The sequence below is a fragment of the Lingula anatina genome, chromosome 1 (assembly GCF_051362555.1).
Source record: "Lingula anatina isolate TDL-2025a chromosome 1, LinAna3.0, whole genome shotgun sequence".
Taxonomy (NCBI): Eukaryota; Metazoa; Brachiopoda; class Lingulata; order Lingulida; family Lingulidae; genus Lingula; species Lingula anatina.
Genome location: NC_141767.1, coordinates 54,973,138 through 54,995,419, shown reverse-complemented (window position 1 = coordinate 54,995,419; position 22,282 = coordinate 54,973,138). Strand labels below are relative to the sequence as shown.

The 22,282-nt window shown below is 33.6% G+C and overlaps 1 protein-coding gene across 24 annotated transcripts in view; it reads left to right on the top strand.

Moving 5' to 3' along the window:
- Positions 1-22,282, top strand: part of LOC106178934 (diacylglycerol kinase zeta) — an 85,960-nt gene that overhangs the window by 47,615 nt on the left and 16,063 nt on the right. For 22 of the 24 annotated variants that reach the window (XM_086998981.1, XM_086998965.1, XM_086998979.1 and 19 more), the window contains 12 exons: positions 3,509-3,611; positions 4,132-4,215; positions 10,048-10,122; positions 12,000-12,056; positions 13,757-13,825; positions 14,219-14,251; positions 15,128-15,280; positions 20,336-20,577; positions 20,992-21,166; positions 21,349-21,419; positions 21,747-21,907; positions 22,224-22,279. In XM_086998981.1, the coding sequence (XP_086855107.1) occupies positions 3,509-3,611; positions 4,132-4,215; positions 10,048-10,122; positions 12,000-12,056; positions 13,757-13,825; positions 14,219-14,251; positions 15,128-15,280; positions 20,336-20,577; positions 20,992-21,166; positions 21,349-21,419; positions 21,747-21,907; positions 22,224-22,279 (1,279 nt within the window). The remainder of the gene's footprint in view (positions 1-3,508; positions 3,612-4,131; positions 4,216-10,047; positions 10,123-11,999; positions 12,057-13,756; positions 13,826-14,218; positions 14,252-15,127; positions 15,281-20,335; positions 20,578-20,991; positions 21,167-21,348; positions 21,420-21,746; positions 21,908-22,223; positions 22,280-22,282) is intronic. The other 2 variants (XM_086998970.1, XM_086998987.1) reach the window with 2 other exon arrangements.

The window sequence follows — 22,282 nt, the reverse complement described above, 5'->3', positions numbered from 1 at the left end:
TACTACTGCATTTATATCCACCAGTTTGCCTGTCTTTATAGCCTATCCCCCAGCAACTGTATGCCATTGCTATTAAATGCTGAGTGTGTTTACACATTTTAGATGTGTAAAGGCAGCAGGTATATAAAATCTGCTTTTTCAAGTATGTGCACTATTTCTTATTGAATTTTAGGGTCATTTGATAAGTCAAATGTAAATAATTCAGATAGGCGTGGACATTAAAGCATGTGCATGCCCAGTACATAGATGCACAAGCACATGTCTGTTTATTTACCCAAAATATACCTAATGATATTAGATTTCACTATATGTGATACTAAGATAATTGAATATGCTTATCTGTCTTTGCTTGATGTTATTTTAATCTCATATTCATGATTAGATGAAAGAAAAAAAGAGCCTTGTCTGTAACTTAAAATAGCATGTTCTACTGTTTTCTTGCTGTGAAAAAAGAGAAAGCAATTAGAGACATTCACAGGAAGCAATTTCAGTCTCAATTATGTAGTATTTTAGTCACAAAGTTGTGCTTTTTTAGATTTTAGAAAGCTTATATGCATCTGCTCTTTTGTGTATTGTTTGTCTTGAAGTGTTGTTAAGGTGATCTTGGAAACTTTGAAATTTGATTTCTTTTTATTTTGAAAAAAAAAGGTAATGCCATCTGAAAGCAAATCAATATTTGTGAGTCATGCCTCTGCATCTATCATTATTTTAGCATTTTATATGTAAATGGCGTAAATCTTTCATGGGTACCATAGCTGGTAAAGTATGTGGTATTTAAAATCTCACATCACGGTGTTCCTTGTCTTATGCTACTGCTATTAATTTTTGAATTACCTAACTTCATTTTTATGGAAAAGGCAAAAATCTGTAAGTTGGAGGAACGATGACAGTATGATATGTCAAAATACTTGTCATTTTTATTAGTAAGTGGAAAAAGACTTGTTTTACTTATGCTCCAATGGACATTTGTGCTGAGCAGATTGCAGCAGTTATTTTCTTTGGAAATTGGATGAACAGCTGTTGTCATATCTTTTGTCCTCCAATTGCAGGGAATTCATGTGTTGTTTTATATAGTAGTCCAATATTGCAGCATTTGTGCAATTGTGGCATTGTACATGAATCTTTAATCATGTTTTTAGAAGCTCATCCTTCAGAAAATGTTCTTAAACTTTGTTAAATGTTTTTTTGTCATTAATTTATAGCAGCCTTTTATAATCAAAAGTTACAGTTATTGATGTGAATGTTACAGAATATATGTATTGAAATATTTGATTTTATATCTATTTCAAATAAATTTAACTATTTCTAAAAAGCATGTAGATAGAAGAATTTCTGAGCACTGAGAAAAAAAAATAGATTACATAATTATAAACAGTGGTCAGAATGCCAACAAGTGAAAGGAATGGCATCACACTAATTACCCAGTGAGTGTGTGTGTGTGTGTGTGTGTGTGTGTGTGTGTGTGTGTGAGCATATAGCTTCAAGAGTCAACCCCCCCCCAGACAGTGTTTAAGTTTATGACTAATAGTACCAGGAAAAGTACTGTAAACTAATGTACAGGTGGAATTATGATAAAAAATGGTCATGCATCAATTTAACCCATTACTATTGCTGCATTTTCCTCAATTATAAATACATGAAATATAACATGCAAACAGAAAATTAACATATGTTCATATTTAATGTGTGTGTGGTCAAGCTGGATATTGGTTTAGTATGGCCATTAATAACTTAATTATGTCTGCTATAAATAACCAAAAGGTTAAGAACATCTCAAGAATGGTTAATGTAAACAAATTTCCACAACACTAGATATGCAGTCCGTGGCATTGAGAAATCTAGGCAACTGCAGAGTATTCATGTACACATATATTTTTTGATGTCCACAGAGATAATAAGAAATGAAACTGATAGACAGTTATAGACCTTGCAAAAATGATAATAATGATGCTGATGATGATGATAATAATAATTATTATTAGTACTTAATTGATTGCTAAAAGTTTTCATTTACAGGCTCTCCATACTGCAACAGAATAAAAAAACAGTTTTTATAGACATTAGGTTTAATTATTATATATACCTATGATATGTGGAAATAGTTGAAGTGACTGTGTAATATCTTTTGTGACACACTGGCCAAACTTAAAAGCCATCCTACAAAGTTTAGCCTATTGATAGCATTAATAATAGCAGCCGCCATGAAAATAAAACAAGACAGGCAGTAAGAGAACTTATGCTACATTATCTGATTTGTATGAAAGTAATAAAATTGTGGTGATGGACCTGAAAGAAATATTGCACACCCTTACTTCCCCTTTTATAGACTTTCTGAGACATAAATGTCAAATGTTTTTCATTATTTTCTGTGTGCTGTCAAATTGTCATTTTACTTTTGTTCTAATAATCATTTTTTTGTCATTAGTGTCTCATATTATCAATTAGATTTTGGCCTAACTGGATTTTGGATGAAAGTTATTGATAGGCAAGGGAATTTGATCAATTTCTTTCAGGGATATGTCATTAATACAGATGTATAGATTAATGAAATTGCTGTCCAAAGCAAAGAGGGAAAATTCAATTGCAGTATCACTGTTTATTAAATTTGGTCAAATGAAAAACTGGCACTTTTTATGTTAACGTTTTTTTCCCAGTTGACCTTTTGTTCATGAAAGGGGAGAACATTTGTAAATAAATGATCATTTCAATTGGTCATCAACTAAGATGAACATGAAATAAATGAGAAGGAAATGGACACCAGATATAAACCGTGCCAAAAGTTTGTTTAACATTTTAAACGTTTATTTATTTATTTGGTTTTTATCAGACATCTATTAATAGTAACCATGTTACTAAATATAACTCTGTTGAATTGACGTAGTCTCATAGTATTACTTATATGAGTCAGAACTCCTGCACTTGCCGAACAGACAAAAACCTGTTTTTAATTTTTGGCTAGATGGCACAACAAAAGTCATCCTGTTTTTGTACTAGATGGTTATACATCTGCTGTACTTTAACTTGAATTTGGCCCACCTGATGGAAGGTTTTGTCTGTGTTTGCTTTTCATGATTTCCACTTTTCATTGATTCTAAGAGTGCGTGTCCTCTGCTAAAAGCTTGGTGCTTTTTCCTGAAATGTGTCAGTCTAAAGCACTTAGTCACACCTATAATTCCCTTGTACAAAACTAAGATGTTTATGCATCAATCAAATTCACAACTTTTATTCTCCACTTAGCTTGTTGTCAGACTACATCACGCAATGTTATTAAAACACACCCTATACATTATTACCCATTAAGTTGAATATTAGGTTTACACAATGTTGAATGAATGAATGAATGAGTCTATGACTTGCTACATGCATGCATGAATGTCTAGAATGCCTTGGTGATGCAGAATATAGTTAATAGATCATGCAGCAACGATTTTGTACTGAAGTGAATGTTTTCAAAAGCATACAAACTTAATATGTTGCATTAATTTTTTCCTCCAATTATATTATCTAGGAAAGCTATTGCAAGGGGTGGTTATGGAAGCCATTACTTGCATCCATCCCATGCAGAAAATGGTTACCACAAATACGAACCCAGGAGCACTGTTGATTGGACAGTAAGTATCTGCTGCGAAGGAGAAGGGGGGGGCTTTCATAATTTGACCCAAAGGTACACTATCTGCTAATAGTCTTAAAAACCTCAGACACCTCAACACTGTAGACCTGTAGAGTTTACGGCCTGTAAAGGGGTACCTGGATGTAATAGCTAGAACTAAAACTGACTTAGAATACTAGTAGTAATTTTCTGGTTACCGACTCTGTGCATCATTGATACATACTCTCAATTTTTCAATCTCTGTTTCATTTCCGGGAAGTCATGATAAATGTAAGATGGAGGCATTTTGAAACCATAACATAGTGTTCACAACCCTGAATATGATACCATGTAGGGCTGTTTATTCCATTTCAGAGTGATGGATAATGATAACCCTATATGCTGGCATTCCTGCTTACTGATGATCAAGGAGACCATTTTTGCCAATTAATTTGAATTACTGCAGGCAACCTTAATTGAAAATTTGTGACACAAAGTGATTGTCTGATAAAAAATTTAACAGTTTGGCTGTTTACTTCCAGGAAAATGCCATTAAAGGTGACCACCTGTGGATTGAAACCAATGCCTCTGGGGATTACTGCTACATAGGAGAGGCCGAGTGTCAGGTAAAAAATGGGAATGTCGTATTCTTATGCTTATTTTTCTCTGAATACCCTGTAGAAATCCTGCTCTCAGAATATTGTTGAGATGCTAATCCAGTGGCAAGATTTAGATGAAACGGGGAAACCCACTTGTTGAAATCAATGAGAAAGGTTAATAGAAGTAAATATAAATTGTGGATATTCTTTATGAATTCTGATCATATCTGTCGATTGTAAATGATGATTTGATACCAACTTTACATAATTTGATCCTCAAATCACTTTGTTAAAAAGAACATTCCATCTTAGTTCTCCATATATCACTACATCATACACTAGCATCCTTTTGTAAACTATGTGGTTAATTATACAAGCAGCAGGGAACTCTTGATAGCTTTTTCACCTGTACCAATATCTTTACGCTGTCATTGATACAGTGAATTAGTCCAATAAATGCCTATATTTCAACGCACTGTGGTATTGTAAGTCTTGTGTGGCTTTAGAGTCATTATATCCATCCTGTCACATATGCAGGTTAGAAGGGGGGTGCATGCATGGATGAACATACATGTGGTATGGTTTCATGACTGATAGATTTTCCAGACATCATATTTCAGAAATGTATACATTAGTTTCTTTTTCTTCATATGGACAGACATACGTTGGTACCAACTTCATGACCTTCTGTAGCCATGCACTCTTCTAAAACCAAATAAATGGCAAAGCATGTCTCTTATCTTTGGTTAAAATTCAGGAACGATTTATAGCACAAAAATATATCTCAAGTTAGAGAAAATCGGCTGGATTGGATCATTTTCTAGCACTCATGCCTATATTTATGAATATTTTGTTATAACATTGATTCCAATCTTAGTATAGCTACAGTTTTCAACCCCATGGCCTTTTTTCTTCTTTAATGTCCATAAAAATGAATTGTCATGTTTTTTATTGTTTAAATGTGAAGATGGTCACATCAAAATGTTTTTATTTTAAGTGGGACATTGAGAAAGGACACAAGCCTGCTTCATTTGAATTAAGATAATTTGAAGGACCAGATACAGATACCAGTACCCCAGTATGAGATAATTGATGTGCCAGTATAAAATGCCAAACAAATAAAGTGATACTGATCAGCTTTATATGTATTAAGAAGATGACAAATTCTGTGATATATGGCATCACTACTTATCTGCTACTCATAGCTTCATTATTCCAGGTGTACTAGTGGGTATGAAATACTAAAAATATATGTTAAATCTGTAATACAGTGCAAAATTTTGCATGACAATAATTGAGACCAAATATATATATGGCTACCATGCATTTGTTACATAAATGTGAATGAAACTGAAAGCAGTCTATTCCTCTGTGAATACTGTAAATTTCAAAATATATGAATTTCAGATTATCCATCTCTAGAAGTATGTCATTAATTGATTATGCTCTCCAAATTGAAAAGTACTTATTAATTCTCATGAGCAATGCCCTTAATCGAAGTATGTATGGTGCCATATTGGAATCTACATTGTATTTCGATAAGCTCAAGGTGTAGTGCTATACTTGATTTCCACTGTACTCCACTGTCTGAGTGAACAGGAAAAAATCACATTCCCAGGAACTGTAATGATCACCTGTGTTGTTACATATTACCTTTACAATAAAGCAAGCATAATGTGTTGGTCTTCAATAGCTAGAAAAGTGAAATTTAACTGCTCTCTCTCATTTGTGGTGCTTATTGGCTATGCTACCCCTCCCCCATCTGCTTTAACATAAAAGGTAATGAATAATTAAGTTAATATTTTTAAGTATTATTATTTGTATAATTAATGTTAATATATTTAGATAGTTAATTTTATTTTTTATGTATAAAATCCTCCCCCCCCCCCCCCCCACACACACACACACACACACACACTCACATGTGCACATTGCGGCATATTTTGGGGACTTGGTTTGGTTGGACTCCCTGTATATCAGTGAGCAAATTTTAGATTCACATTTTGGATTCTCAAGACAGTAAGATGAAAAATCTATTAATATGAACATGTTAAGTTTATTAGAAATAATCATGTAATAACTTCATTTGATTTCTACCTAATCAAAATGGAAAAAATACAACAAGAGATCAGTGACATAAATTATAATGGATGGGAGTGTTCGGTTGTTTGGGCTGCAGTATTGAAGTGAGAGATTTTCTTTATTGATCTTGCTCATGATTGTATGAGCCCCTATATATTAACTATGCAGTTTGACTTATGGGAAGAAACATAAAACTAAATTTTGACCTGTTAGAATGAATTGACAGTATTTGTGTTGCTGAGTGCCTATAATAAAATCTCCTCTGTGGGCATTTCCCCTTCATAAAAAAGACTGTTATATTTACAATTTGTGGATCATTATAAAGTTTTAAAAAAATTAAATCAATTATAAGTGATGCATCATGCATTTTTGTAGTCATCTCCTAAAGTTTTTATTCAATTTCAGAGAAATGTAACATGTAAGAAGACCTTGATTAAATTGCGGTTGCATACACCTGTCTATTTAACTCATCCCTCCAACTCATCATCATCTTTCACCCTTGGGCAGAATGGCAGCAGCAGCAGCATCATGTTCAGACCATTCAGATCATTTGGTTACAAATCAGTATCATTAATGATGGTGACTGAGTAGGTTGCATTTGTTCTGCCTCTGTTAGCCCTTCAATCAGATGGTGTCCAAAATATAAGCATGAAGACTGGTTGGTCTAATAAGAAATGAAAAAATATTGAGAATGTACTTACACATGGGTAACTAGCTTTTTTCAGGGTGAATATTTTAAAATTTCTGCCATTTCTAGTCCAATCAGCAATGAAAAATTTTAACATTGTTCTAGTTAGTCATTGTGGTAAAAGTGGGTACAATATTAAGTCCAGTTGTGTGAGGTCAGGTAAGTCTGGGGGTATTTGTCACATTTGTGACAGTTCTAGTATTTTTGTGTGTTTTCATCAAGGTGTTTCCATGGAAACTTCATATTATCCTCGCTTTCCATTTTCTCACGTTCTCCTCAAAGTTTTGCAGGGGTGTAGGGAGGCAGATTTAAAAAGCAGGGTTCTTTTTCTGAAAAAGTGGACCTTTTACAATGAAACCTTCGTGTACCTATATCAAATTTTCACCAGAATTGACCTTTTCCCAGCAAAAAAGGTGGTTCTTTCAAACCCCCTAACCCCCCTGGCTATGGGCCTGGAAGGTTTTAATAATCTCATTCATTGATTTTTCTTATTTTAAACTTGGCTTCCAATTTCCCATTTGATTTAGGCATTCTGAATGCACACATCATGGTTATGGTCTTTGTTCATGACTACATTCAGCTGTGGATTTATCTATTTCATTTATAGGTATAATGCTCATGAGAAACATCTTCACCTAAATTTTACTGTAACCCTATTGTGTTCCAAAAAAAAAAAAAAAAAAAAGATACTGGCAAGGCTTGTTAATTAAAACTTTAAATATGCTTTAATAAACAATATGTAAATTAAACTCTTAAATAAATGCAACAAACTGTTTGCAGAATTTTGAGGTGGAATATACTGCATTTAGAAGCTGTAGTTGTATAAGCACAGTACAACTTTGAAATGCAGGGACCTATTAAGATGATATAATTTTTGATGGCAATAGTGCTTTGTTGTCTAAAAACAATGATTGGACATAAATGTCATGTCTTCTGATGACAGATTCAGTATTAGAACATGTTGTTTATTGACATTGGTTAGATGATGGGATGTCAGTGGTGTCATGGCAACTGATGGCACCAATTTGGGAATTGTGCCATTTTATATCCCCAAGTTAGGGCTATTTCTGATCTAAGGTAGTCCTCTTTGAATGCAAGTGTACTTTAAACATTACTTGCATCCAGAATTCATTAAAATTTTCTAAAACTTAAAACTAAAACTGTTGCTGTCAGGAGGATGATACTAACTGAGATTTTCAACATTGTCTTCAATCATTTTGCTAGTTCTTAGGCTAATCACAAGTTAATTCTGAATTTTCATGCATCATAGTGTTTTACAGAAGCAATCCAAAAGAATAAAAGCGAGTGCACATAGTTGGCTGCTGATTCTCGGATGATTACACCAGTCAAAGTAGATCAGTTTCTGGTACAGATGTGGGATTGATTGGAAAAGTTGTTGCCTCACAGCAGTGTTGACTCACTCCATCAGTCTGACCATAAGTTATCAGTTGTTAGTAAAAGATGTAGGAAATGCCAGGAAGCTTGTAGTACCAACAGTCGTACTTGTACACTAGATTGAATGGAAATATTACCTGGATTTACAGATGCTGGTGTTTGCCCTTAAGACCATGTTCATTTCCCCGGATGCAGCTTTCATTACATAGAAATTTATTTCTAGTACATAATTATATATGAATATTTATTGTGAAATACTAGTTTTCTTCACTGAAGTCGTAATTTATATGAAAGATATTAAAACATAACAATTGCCAAAAAAAAAAAACTATCAGTAAATTTCTTGAGTATTTCAAAACAAAAAACTTAGATTGCAATGATAGTTTCAGCTTCTTTCCAACTACCAGTGCTCTCTATTAGGTTTCATATAACTATGTCTGCAAGTATTTGTAATACTGATTTTAATGGAGACAAATATGGTCATCTTATCTTAAATGGCAAAAGGACCTTTTTTAGATAAAACAATGTTAATAAGAGTAAGCATTGCTGGTATAAGGGGTGTTTCTCCTATTGCTCATGATAGGATCAAATGAAGATGAGGTTGTTAGTTTTCCTGTCACGCTGTGCAAATAAAATGATTCATGAACAACATTCAAGATCTTCCTTGCATATAATCTGCTCAAAATAGTTTCATTGTTAAACATTGTGTTACTTTGAATTTACTTACATAGTTACAGGACAAAGGATGGACTATGGGCCCTCTCGTCCTCTGTACATAAAATGTTACAGAGTGATCATGATCCTAAGTTTAATCTTCTTTATGCCTCACATTCCTTTTGTTAAAGATCCATTAAAAGCCAATTTTTTTGTCACAAAATCCAACCAAATGCCACCTGTAGTTTTAAATAAAATCATTTAGAGAAATGCCAAAGGGCATTGTTTTATATTCCCCCAAAATAATATTTGCATGGATATTTTCTGTTTTCTTTCTGTGCTTTAAATATCCCTCAATAGTCTCATTTGAATAAGTTTGCAATTTTTAAATTAAAATTGTGCAGGAAGCTATACATCCATACATGGAAGTGAGAGTGACTTTTACAAACTGAAGAGACACATAAATGGGTCAATTTAGATTTGAAGAAGGTGCAATTTTAATTTGGGGGGGGGGGGGGCAGAACAAGGGATTAATCTGGTTTATGACTTGACATGGCAACTTTACTAGTATTCTAGTCGTATTAGAAACTAGTGGAAGTGGTTAATATGCATTACTGGAAATTCGCTTTCATTTTATTTGTATCTTTAATGGTTGGTAAAATGAACATACAGTTAATAGAAAATAAAGATGTTTAATGGGTTAGAAACTGTAGGGGTGAGAAACGGAGAAGAAGAACAACAGCATAGTGAAGCAACATTTACAAAAGAAAATTCCTACTCAGTCAGTATGAATTACCTGATCTGCATTTATGAATTACCCATGTACCATTTCCTTGCTGTCCATGGACACTTGATATTTTTCAAAATATTTTAGAATAAAGATAATTTTATTGGCCTGTACCCTAAGTTGTCACACAGTAAAATAACTGAAATTCACTATAATTTAATCTTTAAATATAATTGATGTGAAGGTATTGTGGATGTGCTAATGATCATTTTTGAAATTGTGATGAAGTTATGGCTAATTTCTTGTTTTACAGAAGGCAGGACCCAGAAAAAAATGTGCAGCTTGTAAAATTGTAGTACACACTGGCTGCATGACCCATTTAGAGAGGGTGAGTATGGAACTATTTATTTATGATTTATTTATATCTCTATCATCATCCCATGAACAATTAATAAAGTGCAAATAGAGGTTGCACTTTATCTTTTTTGTAATGAATAGTAATGTGCATACAAGGTTTACTTTGATTAAGATTGTTCATTTTGAGTAGATGCAGTACTTCAAGCTGCAATGGATTTTTTTTTTTTTTTTTTTTTTTTTTTTTTTTTTTTTTTTTGATAAAATTTTCAGAACTTCGGCAAAACAACCTTTTATTTACTAGGAACCATTGCTGCAATGTTCCAAAACAGATCAGTGTATTTGTTTCCTCTCTGCTTTTTGGACACCAAAAGTTGTAATCTCCTGCCTAATATTTTAGAGTGGGAGAATTTTTTATTCTAAAATATTAACAAACTACATTCTGGCAAACCAGGTTAGTTCCTGTGCATTGAGAACAACTGATGCAGAATATTAGAACCCACTCATGTTTTACCATTGTTATAAACGTGGAAGAAACCACAGATGCACTTTTCATAGAACAGCACCTACACTGTCGAGTCATCAGTAATCCTGCAACCTCCAAATATTGGCTATGCATCAAAGAATATAAAAATGGCTATAATTAGCAGAGTGGGGATTGATTTTTCAGTTCTCTTTTTGTATATTTTTTTTCATTATGTCCATCTCATCTTCCTACCAATTATTTCATTTAAATGTTATTTTAGATTAACATTCTTTGAAAAAAGAAATAGAACAAAATAAGTAGGGCTTTCAATTAAATTCTTTCCAAGCAAATTTGCCCCAAAGAAAGATGAACCTCCATAGTAACCCATTATACTCCCTTCATATGTATCTTTAAATTTTCCCTTTATTCTGTTAAAGTTATTTGTGTCAAGAGATATACTACAAGGGTGACCAGAAAGTGAAGATTTAGTACCCTTGCTTTAATTACCATCACTCTCTGTCTCAATCCAAATTAGTTGTCATATACTTTGGTGCTCTTGTCTTGAGTCAGTGGCTTTGAGCATAAACAATTGTGCTGCCTGATATATGTTTTGAAATCTTTTATTAGAGTTCCTCTCACATACATGCATGCAAGTCCAGGTTTTCCCAGGATTGGGAGTTCAGGCCATTCAGAATTATCACCGGTAATTTCGTAAAAATTTTCAGGGAGTTTAAGCCATCATTTGGCTGCCAATGATGACGGCTAGACGATTTGCTGGGAAAAGCCTTGAAGTGCGCACGCACACACACACACACACACACACACACACACACACACACACACACACACACACATCTGGAAGTTACATTGTTGTAGATCCATGTTTTAGATTATTTTTTAATTCTTTCCGAAAAATATTCTGTATTTTATGCACCACAGTACAACACATACCAAAGAAATGTGATCAGAATATTAATTTGACATTGTAAATGGGCTTATGAAATAAGTATAGGGTATTCTAAATGATCAAATAATGTATCAGTGACATATTATCTAGAAAAATGACAGTAAACTCTTTCAGTATCAGAAGGTGATACATATTCAGTAGAAAATAGGCAATAAAGATAGCACTGATTAGAAATCATCTCACATGGCTAATCAAAATAAATTACAATCAACCTGAATTTACAGCAGATCTAACATATCTATGATAATTTTTTAAAATTGAAAATGATAAAACTTTGGTGGGAATTGTCTAATTTCTATCAGAATTGATGATTGATGTGTTTTTGTAATGTTATGTTAGTGAAACCAATTAAATTGTAAAGAAGCAGAAGTAGCAGTTCATTGATGAAATGCAAAAGAAATGATAGTCATTCTACAGAGTATTAATGGGGATTTTGTTTTGCCTGTGTTTGATTAAAGCTTAGTAAATTTTATTTCAGATTCACTTTGGATGCAAACCAACATTCAGGGAAGCAGGAGTCAGGAACTACAGAGATGTATGCTATATTTACACATTACGGAATCCGTACACATACTTAAAAGAATCATTCATAATTGACAGGAGCTTTTCTTAGAAAATTATAGAAAAACTGGGTTGTGGTACATAATATAACCTTTGTTTAGCTTTCAGTCACTAATAATTTGTAAATTATGACCATTTCCAGGCCTACCCAACTACCAGACCGGCACCAAATGATTCCGAATTCACCAGTAGATAGGACCACACTACCTGCTTTCAAGGTGTGCGTCAATACGCATTGCACAGTATCATACCCCGGAACAAATTTTGAGATGAGATGCACTACTTTCCAACCCTGCTGAGAATCATCACTATCACATTGCGTGCTAGGCAAGAGCAGTGTTGCATCTGATACTTCGAAGTGCGTACTGATACACACCTTGAAAACGGGTATTGTGGTCCGATCTATCGGTGAATTCAGGATCATATGGTGTCGAGTCTGGTAGTTGGGTAGGCCTGATTTCCTGTCACGTCATCTGTCTATTTTAAAGAGAGCAATGCCTTAAAAGTTTTAGCTTGGCAAGGAAATAAGATACCCATTAAAAGGCATAACAATTTTGCTTAGAACTAATCTAAAAACTGCCCAATGTACAGACAGTGTGATGGACCAGCATAAGTGCACCATTAAAGATAACTTATTACATAGGACATCATCATTCTTGGTTTATGAAGCTTATAAAATGCCCCTGCTGAGAGGGTGCTTATGACTTTTTTTTTTCAGGGGGGGGGGATATCAACTCTTCATAAATTTCGAAATTTCACAATAAATACATTGTAAACAACAAATAGATATATAATAATTTCCATTTTACCACCACAACAGGAGTTATCGCAATTGATCTAGAATCTGTGCTTGCCATTGGACCATGTGGACCTTTATAGATGCCTATTCTTAAAACAACACTTAAAAAAAACATTGGAAAGTATGGGAAAATTGTCATTTACCCCAGAAAAATGAAGAGATGTCATCCTTTTATTGATTTTTTCAGTGTAAGGAAAGCTGAAAATACAATTAAAATGGGTGCCTTATCCATTTTATAACATCGTCAGTGAGCCCATTCTCGTTTGTACTTGAATTGAACCATTCAACTAAGGGTTAACATAACTTTGCAGGGCAGTTTCTGAAATGCTGAACTTATGGAGAATGATAGTAGGGCATGATGAAAGTGGAGATTGTAATTGCATGTGATTCTTTGTAAGGATTGGGATAATCTTGCACCATTAGCCTCCATTCAAAGTCGTGCCTCCCCCACACTCTCATGTTGCGATAGAATTCAAAGGAAGGTGATGGATTTATCAGGACCTCTCGTGTGTTTTTTGGCTCACTTTGAGTGTTGCTGTCTGGCTTTCTAAAGGGCAATGGGATATGGTTTGTTGTCTAAATACAAAAAGGGAAGGCTCAAATTAGGTCTTTGAACTTCAGTTTCTAGCACAGTTGTCCTTAAATTAGTTACATTCAGGCAATATTTATTTATCTATGGCACAGTAGATCTTTACATTTTTAAACTAATTTGTAGCCTTGTGAGTTCTCTGATTTGATTGTATACAATAAAAGTCAAAAATCATTCCTTAGATATGCTTACAGTATGATAATATTTTGTAATTTTTTATAGAATGTTTTATGATATGCTTGGTGGTTTTACTGTTATGGCTTAACCTTGTTTTATATCATTTCAGCAAACATTTGTCAGACATCACTGGGTTCATAGGAGAAGACAAGAAGGAAAATGTAAACAATGTGGAAAGGTAAGACTGATTTAAAGAAATGTTTATTTAATTTATTGCTCACAGTCATGATGATCATGTGCACATGTATGTGTGCACATATGCACTTATATACAGAGAGAGAGAGAGAATTTTTAATAATATTAACAACGGACTACTACTAGTACTAATATTGATTACATTTATGCAGAATACTGGAAATTTAAGGTCTAAATGATAAGTGTTGCATTTATGACATGAAAGTATCTTATTATTTGAATTGTGAAACCAATGGCTATATTTGAACACATTTCATTGATTTGTTTTTTTAAAGATTTTTTTCACAAAAATAAGAACAGATATTATTATATGTCTTTGCGTGTTTCTGAATTTAGTATTAAAGCATTAACTATTTATATTCTGTTGACATTTCAGTCCTTCCAGAATAAATTTGGGTTCCATAGCAAGGTGAGGGTAACCACCTAGAAATGCTGCTTAGCAGTGTGTGTGTGTGTGTGTGTGTGTGTGTGTGTGTGTGTGTGTGTGTGTGTGTGGGTGGGTGGGTGGGTGGGTGGGTGGGTGGGTGGGTGGGTGTTTGTTTGTTTGTTTGTTTGTTTGTTTGTTTGTTTGTTTGTTTTGATAGATCCAAAATTTTACTCTGCCCTAAATAGTTGTTTTATTAAGTTCAAAACTTGATGCAAGTCTGAAAAAAGACTGGTGGTTTAGAAGAGAGTGTCTGCACTTTTATGTTTGTGAGGGAAAGGATGTTTGTGTAAAAACATGTATGAGAAGGCATTATCTCCTTATAACAGCAAGAGGCTAGGTTACACGTATAAATTAATGATTTTCCTTACAGTGAATTGGTACTTTCATTGATCTAATATTGTTAGTGTCCTAATGCAATTAGAATTCTCCTGTGCTCACTGGCACCAAGCCGGCATTTACATGAGTTAATGTCAAAACAAATTGCTGCTAATAGTTTTCCAATGTGATTGCCATAAAAATGGTGGGTCTATTTGTCTGCAGCAGTTGATTGTTTTGCACATGATTGAACATAAGAATACTGATATAATAAGTTTAGTCTTTAGATGTAATTTATGGTCATCATGCAAGTATGATATGTACTGAGAAAGCACTAGAAAAACTTTTTCAGGGAATGATACAAGTATAGAGGTGTGACAGTGAGAGAAATATCACACAAATAGAATTTGTTTTATCTCATCACTTTGAATGGTAAGACAGGCAATGAATACCAATGATGTGTTTGTTTGCCAATTACTAATCTGCTCATGTTTTATTTAAAAAAAACCAAATATCATCCAAACAAACTTTATTCAATTCCAGGAAATCATTGCCATTTCTTGCTCTTGGTGTAAGGCTGCATACCATAACAAAATCACGTGTTTCATGATGCAGCAGTTGGAGGAGCAGTGCACTCTGGGAAGTCATGCGGGTATCATCATTCCACCGTCTTGGATCATAAAAATACCCAAAAAGGTATATACTGTGTTATGTACTCCTACCATTTTACAATACAGTGAATTTTCATTTAAAATACATTTTACTGTATTTTTCCTTTAAAATTTCCAATCTTAACAGGACTGTGAAATTTGACAGGTTGATCAAGTTTTTAAAGAATTTTATTAGATTTTTGGTTATGAAGCTTATCTCCCACCCATACCCCCCTCCAGAAAAAAAGTGGCATTTCAGCTGAGAAATTGAAAGATCATTTAAACAGACTTTGGTGAAGTTGAAGGAGGTTCAAAATGAATGGTTTTTTCTTGGATAATTTTATACACTGACATTATTTATCACTTCTTACAAAATTTAGAAGAAAAACTCAAAAGTTATTCTATATGATTTTTATTTAATGTAAATGTACATACTGTATTCAAGTTTTGTTAAGTTTTTTTTATCAGTGCTTGATCTGTTACTTTATTGGCAAGAAGTGTCACTGTTGTGATAAACATTTTCATCTAAAAGTGCCTGCCTTTATTGCAGTGTCCCTTGATTGTCTGTATTAATTCCAGGAACTGATAGTTTATCTGTAAATTAATCTTTGGTTCACAGGAACAGTAGATATCAGTTGATGGTTTGGTTTCCAATCCAGATGGGTTATGGCCAGTTCCTTATTACTCAGCTTATGCAGTAAATTTCTCTCCCTGACTAGTTATGTCCAGCAACTGCCAAAAAGTAATTTGAGATAACAGTAATTGTATGATATGGAAAAGATTTAAGAAGTGGTTTTCCTCTGTGAATTCGATCTTCTTCAGAGCCAAATAGACTGTTTATCTGTACTTTTATATAAGTTCATCAGGTTTAGAATAGTCACAGAATAAACAAAGGAATTGTTATCTGGAATGGCTTATATATCCAGATGCACAAGTTTATTTTTCATTTTACTAAGAATGAAATATTACTTGAAGACTAGAACTTGGAAGTTAAAATATTATTGTAGAATATGTTTTAATTTGTAGAGTGTGCAACACTTGTCCTAATCATTTTTTAAATCCAACTGACTAGTTTTAATGTTTTCTTTCATTTTTTATTAAATTATTGATTTTAAGCTATGATAATATTGATTTTTATGTACAGACACAGATGTGTCTGTACATATAGCCATCATCTGCGTCTGTCGTCATCGCCGTCGTCGCCGTCGTCGTCGCCGTGCACTTTTACCGATAACACGATAAGTGGAAAACCATTTTACCTTTTGACTTGAAACTTGCAGAACTGATGAATATTCATAATACGCAGGTCAAGTTCGAAAATCAGCATGATCGGGTCACTTTTAGGGAATTTATGCTGTTTTTTCACTTTTTTCAGCATATATGCAGCACCGATAACACGATAAGTGGAAAACCATTTTACCTTTTGACTTGAAACTTACAGAACTGATGAATATTCATAATACACAGGTCAAGTTCGAAAATCAGCATGATCGGGTCACTTTTAGGGAATTTATGCTGTTTTTTCACTTTTTTCAGCATATATGCAGCACCGATAACACGATAAGTGGAAAACCATTTTACCTTTTGACTTGAAACTTACAGAACTGATGAATATTCATAATACGCAGGTCAAGTTCGAAAATCAGCATGATTGGGCCATTTTTAGGGAATTTATGCTGTTTTTTCACTATTTTCAATATAAATACAACACTGATAACACAATATAAGAAAAACGGATTGGCCAATTGTAATTATACTCACAGGAGTGGTCAATCTTACTAAAACGCAGGTTGAGTTCGAAAATCAGCATAATCGGGCCATTATTTTAGAAGTTATACTGTTTTTCACATTTCCTCAGATTCAATTATTAGGCATGTTAACAGTCTCATTATTTAACTAATAAGATGCCTAAAAGTGTTTGTTTGATATTTCCTGCATCTTTACAACATTGTTAGTTGATTATGTAAAAAACATGGTAAACTTGTTATCATGTATTGTGTAACAAAGTGTCAAAAATGGAAATAAACTCATATCATTGCAGTTTGTCAGATTCAATCATCCACTATGTTCAGAATCTCAGAATGGAGGAAATTGGACATTTAACACTGTTCTATTGATACTTTTCCCATCTCATCAATTTTCTTAGTTGGTCATATAAAATGGCAGTAAAATGTTTATTTTGTTTTATGTTAAAAAAGTGTTAAAAATGGAAATAAACCCATTTCAGAACAGTGCTGTCTTGTTTACATTTTGGCATTTTCAAGGCGTGACTTTGAAGTTCCATGGGCCTGAAGACCTTTGCTAGTCACATTTTCTGAATATCTGTGATACTAATATTTTATAATTAAAAATTGATGGTCATTAAGCTGTTAAACATTATGTAATATTGCATCAAAATTTGAAGAAACCCCTATTTTGGGCACTGCTTCCATGATGACCATTTAAGGAAAATCATGTCACTTACTGTTCTCAAACTTACAGGAAAGAAACATGGGACTAAAATACAGCTTCAGTAGGCAATGCAGTCTGTTTGGTATTTTTATTTATTTATTTATTTATTTTTTTGGCAGTTTAACAGTTTTTTGTGAAAATTTAGTTTTTCACATATTGGCATTTTTATGTACAGACACAGATGTGTCTGTACATATTGCCATCACCTGCGTCTGTCGTCGCCGTCGCTGTCGCCGATCATGTCGCCGTCGCCGTCGCCGTGCACTTTCAGCGTTAACACCATAAGTGGAAGACAGTTTTACTTTTTGGCTTTATATTTACAGAGCTGATGAATATTCATAAAACACAGGTCAAGTTCGAAAATCAGCATGATCGGGCCATTATTGTAGAATTTATGCTGTTTTTTCACTTTTCAGCATATATGCAACACTGTTAACACATTTCAAGGAAAACCGATAGGCCTGTTGACATGAAACTCACAGGAGTAATCAATCTTACTAAAACTCAGATCAAGTTCGAAAATCGGCATGATCGGGCCACTATTTTAGTAGTTATGCTGTTTTTTCACTTTTCAGCATATATGCAACACTGTTAACACATTTCAAGGAAAACCCATAGGCCTGTTGTCATGAAACTTACAGGAGTAATCAATCTTACTAAAACGCAGGTCAAGTTCGAAAATCGGCATGATCGGGCCACTATTTTAGTAGTTATGCTGTTTTTTCACTTTTCAGCATATATGCAACACTGTTAACACATTTCAAGGAAAACCCATAGGCCTGTTGTCATGAAACTCACAGGAGTAATCAATCTTACTAAAACGCAGGTCAAGTTCGAAAATCAGCATAATCAGACCATTATTTTATAAGTTATGCTGTTTTTTCACATTTCCTCAGATTCAATTCTTAGGCATGTTAACATTCTCATTATTTAATTAATAAGATATGTAAAAGTGTTTGTTTGACATTTCCTGCATCTTTACAACATTGTTAGTTGATTACGTAAAAATGATGGTAAACTTGTTATCATGTATTGTATAATAGAGTTTCAAAAATGGAAAAAAACTCATATCATTGCAGTTTGTAAGATTCAATCATTCACTATGTTCAGAAACTCAGAATGGAGGAAATTGGACATTTGACACTGTTCTATTGATATTTTTCACATCTCATCAATTTTCTTAGTTGATCTTATAAAAATGGCAGTAAACTGTTAATTTTGTTTTATGTTAAAAAAGTGTAAAAATAGAAAAAAAAAACATTTCAGAACAGTGCTGTCTTGTTTACATTTTGGCATTTTCAAGTTGTGACTTTGAAGTTCCATGGGCCTGAAGACCTTTGCTAGTCACATTTTCTGAATATCTATAATACTAATATTTTATTATTAAAAATTGATGGTCATTATGCTGTTAAATGTTATGTAATATTGCATCAAAATTTGGAAAAAAAATATTTTGGGCACTGCTCCCATGATGTCCATTTAAGAAAAATCATGTCACTTACTGTTCTCAAACTTACAGGAAAGAAACATGGGACTAAAATACAGCTTCAGTAGGCAATGCAGTCTGTTTGGTAATTCTTTCTGCTAGTTAAACAGTTTTTTTTGTGAAAATTTAATTTTTCACATATTGGCATTTTCAAGGTGTGACTTTGAAGTTCCATGGGCTTGAAGACCCATGCTAGTCACATTTTCTGAAAATCCATGATACGTATATTTTATTATTAAAAATTGACGGTCATTATGCTGTTAACCACTATGTAATATTGCATCAGAATAGAAGAAAACACAATTTTGGGTGCTGCTGCCATGATGACCATTATGGGAAAACCATGTTACTGATGATTGCCAAATGTTCAGAAAAGAAATACAGGACTAAAATGCAGCCTGAGATGGAAAAGCAGTCTAATTGGCTTCTTTTTCTGGAAAAGTGTGAACTTGAACTGCCATGGGCCTGAAGCCTTATGCTTGTTACACATTTTACTTACATTGGTATTACCTGTTGAGCATAATTAAAATTTGATGTTGAATTTGCAGTTTAACATAATGTACTTTTGCATCAGAATTGACAGTAGCCTATTTTGTGCATAGTTATTTCCTGCTTTTTGTCTGTACATTTGACAGCTTTGCTGCCTTGTCAAGGTGTGACTTTAAAGTTCCATGATCTTGAAGACTTTTGCTTGTCACATTTTCTGAATGTCCATGTTACTAATATTTAATTTATAACATTTGATTGTCATTATGCTGTTAAACATTATGTAATGTTGCATCAAAATTTGAAGAAACCCCTATTTTGGGCACTGCTCCTATGATGACCATTTAAGGGAAATCATGTCACTTACTGTTCTCAAACTTACAGGAAAGAAACATGGGTCTAACATACAGCTTCAATTGGCAACACAGTCTGTTTGGTAAATTTTTCTGGCAATTTAACAGTTTTTTGTGAAAATTTAATTTTTCACTTATTTGCATCTTTATTTTCTGTTCTTTGTCTGTACATTTGACAGCTTTGCTGCCTTGTTTTTTGTTGTTGTTTATTGAAATTCGTTTCCAGGCATATTTATTTAGATATTTTATTCTTTAAAGCTAGTTTTTGTCACTCATAAATGATTTATCTTGAATTATAAGTAGTCATAATTTAATTCATTTGAAGGGCTCATTTAAATCATCTATAAAAAAGAAGCGAAGGGGTTCAGCAAAACGAAGAAAAAGCAAAGAAGCTGACTCAAAACCCTTCATTGTCAAGCCCATTCCATCCCCACACATGAAACCACTACTTGTCTTCATCAACCCAAAGTCTGGAGGCAACCAGGGGGCAAAAATCATGCATAAATTATACTGGCTGCTAAATCCAAGACAAGTGTTTGACTTATCCAGAGGTGGGCCACGCATGGGGTAAGTGACTGTGCTTTAGAGGAGAATGAAACTGCAACAAGCACAATGAAACCATATGAAACCATAAGATGTTTAATTCTTTTCCATGATAATGCATTTTTTAAAGATATACTATCCTTATTTACTCAGGATGCAGTTTATCAAATGATGCAGACAGTTGTTTTGAATTTTTTAAAATTAGTTATTGAATTTTATTGATGTTGCCACTTATAACCCATGGAGGCTCAGTACTGCGGTGCAGAGCTTCAAAAATTTCGCTGCTTTTCTGACATCAACTTTTCACAATTTTTATGAGCACTGGAGTCATACTGGTAGTTGTTCTGACTATAAAAGTGGTCTATAATTGTATTAACAAGCATGTATGATTTTTTTATTGAAATTTCAAATATTCAGAGCTGTTATCACCCTTTTCAGATTAGAATTATTTAAAAAGGTGCCAAATTTGCGCATTCTGGCTTGTGGCGGTGACGGCACAGCAGGTTGGGTTCTCTCAGCTCTGGACACCCTGGGTATTAACCCCCTTCCACCAGTTGCAATACTACCCCTGGGTACAGGAAATGACTTGGCTAGAACACTGGGCTGGGGTGGAGTAAGTGTTGGAATTAGATTGAACTCTAAATCAGACAAAGTTGTTTTACGTTTGAAGTTTGTAGTGGGATTTTAAATCAGATTGTTATATTTGTTTTTTGGAGTTTTATGCATAAAATTCATTTTCATAAATGCTGCTTTATTGTGAACTTAAGCATGAAGATGATTTCATTGGTTTTTCAGGGTTATACAGATGAGCCCCTGTCCAAGATATTGTCTGCTGTGGAAGAGGGACAGGTGGTGGAGCTGGACAGGTCAGTGAAGAACATGCTTTACTTTTTTTCCCAGCTTTGAGCTTTGACTTTCTTTTTTTTAATTGGCATTTATATTGACCAGAGATATTATTTTATCTATTTAGTATCAAAAATCTGAATAATCAAACTTGAGTTAAACATAAGTTACTTTTAACTAGAGGAATTTAATTAAGTTGCTTCTTATATATTAAGTGGGAAAGTTTATAGTGATATTCTAAGGAATAAAAGCCATTTCTTTTCTGTACTAGTTTATTTTTACTCAAAATTTAGATGTAGATTCAGAACAGTTTTGTCATGTAATAACTAGATTTTGTCCTGGATTGCTAGGTGGAATCTTAAGGTGCAAAATCTTGCTGTGTCAGAGCCAGTAGATACACTGGATGAGAAAGAGGAGAAGGGGGAGCCCACCCTCCCTCTTGATGTCATGAATAGTTATTTTAGTCTAGGAGCAGATGCACATGTGGCCTTAGAATTCCATGAAAGCAGAGGTCAGTACTTTTCTTAAAAAAACTGGTTGAAGGAGAAAAGTTCAACAAACCTGTCATTTAAGATTGATTTACTTTCATTAAAAATCTTGCTGTGCAAAAATCATTTTTGTGTTAAAGTCAAGAAGTGATGGATTATATTTCTTATGGTACTCTTACCTTACAGCAAGTTTTGCACAGAATATTTGAGATGCGTCTTCTTCAGTGTTTGTGTCTATACTGGCTGGTAAATCATGTGTCCTTTTTGTTTTAAAGATTGAAAAAATCATAAAGCAGTTTATTATTTTGAGGATTATATTTACATTTTTTTACCTTTCAGAAGCAAACCCTGAAAAATTCAACAATAGGTTCAAAAATAAGATGTTCTATGCAGGAGTA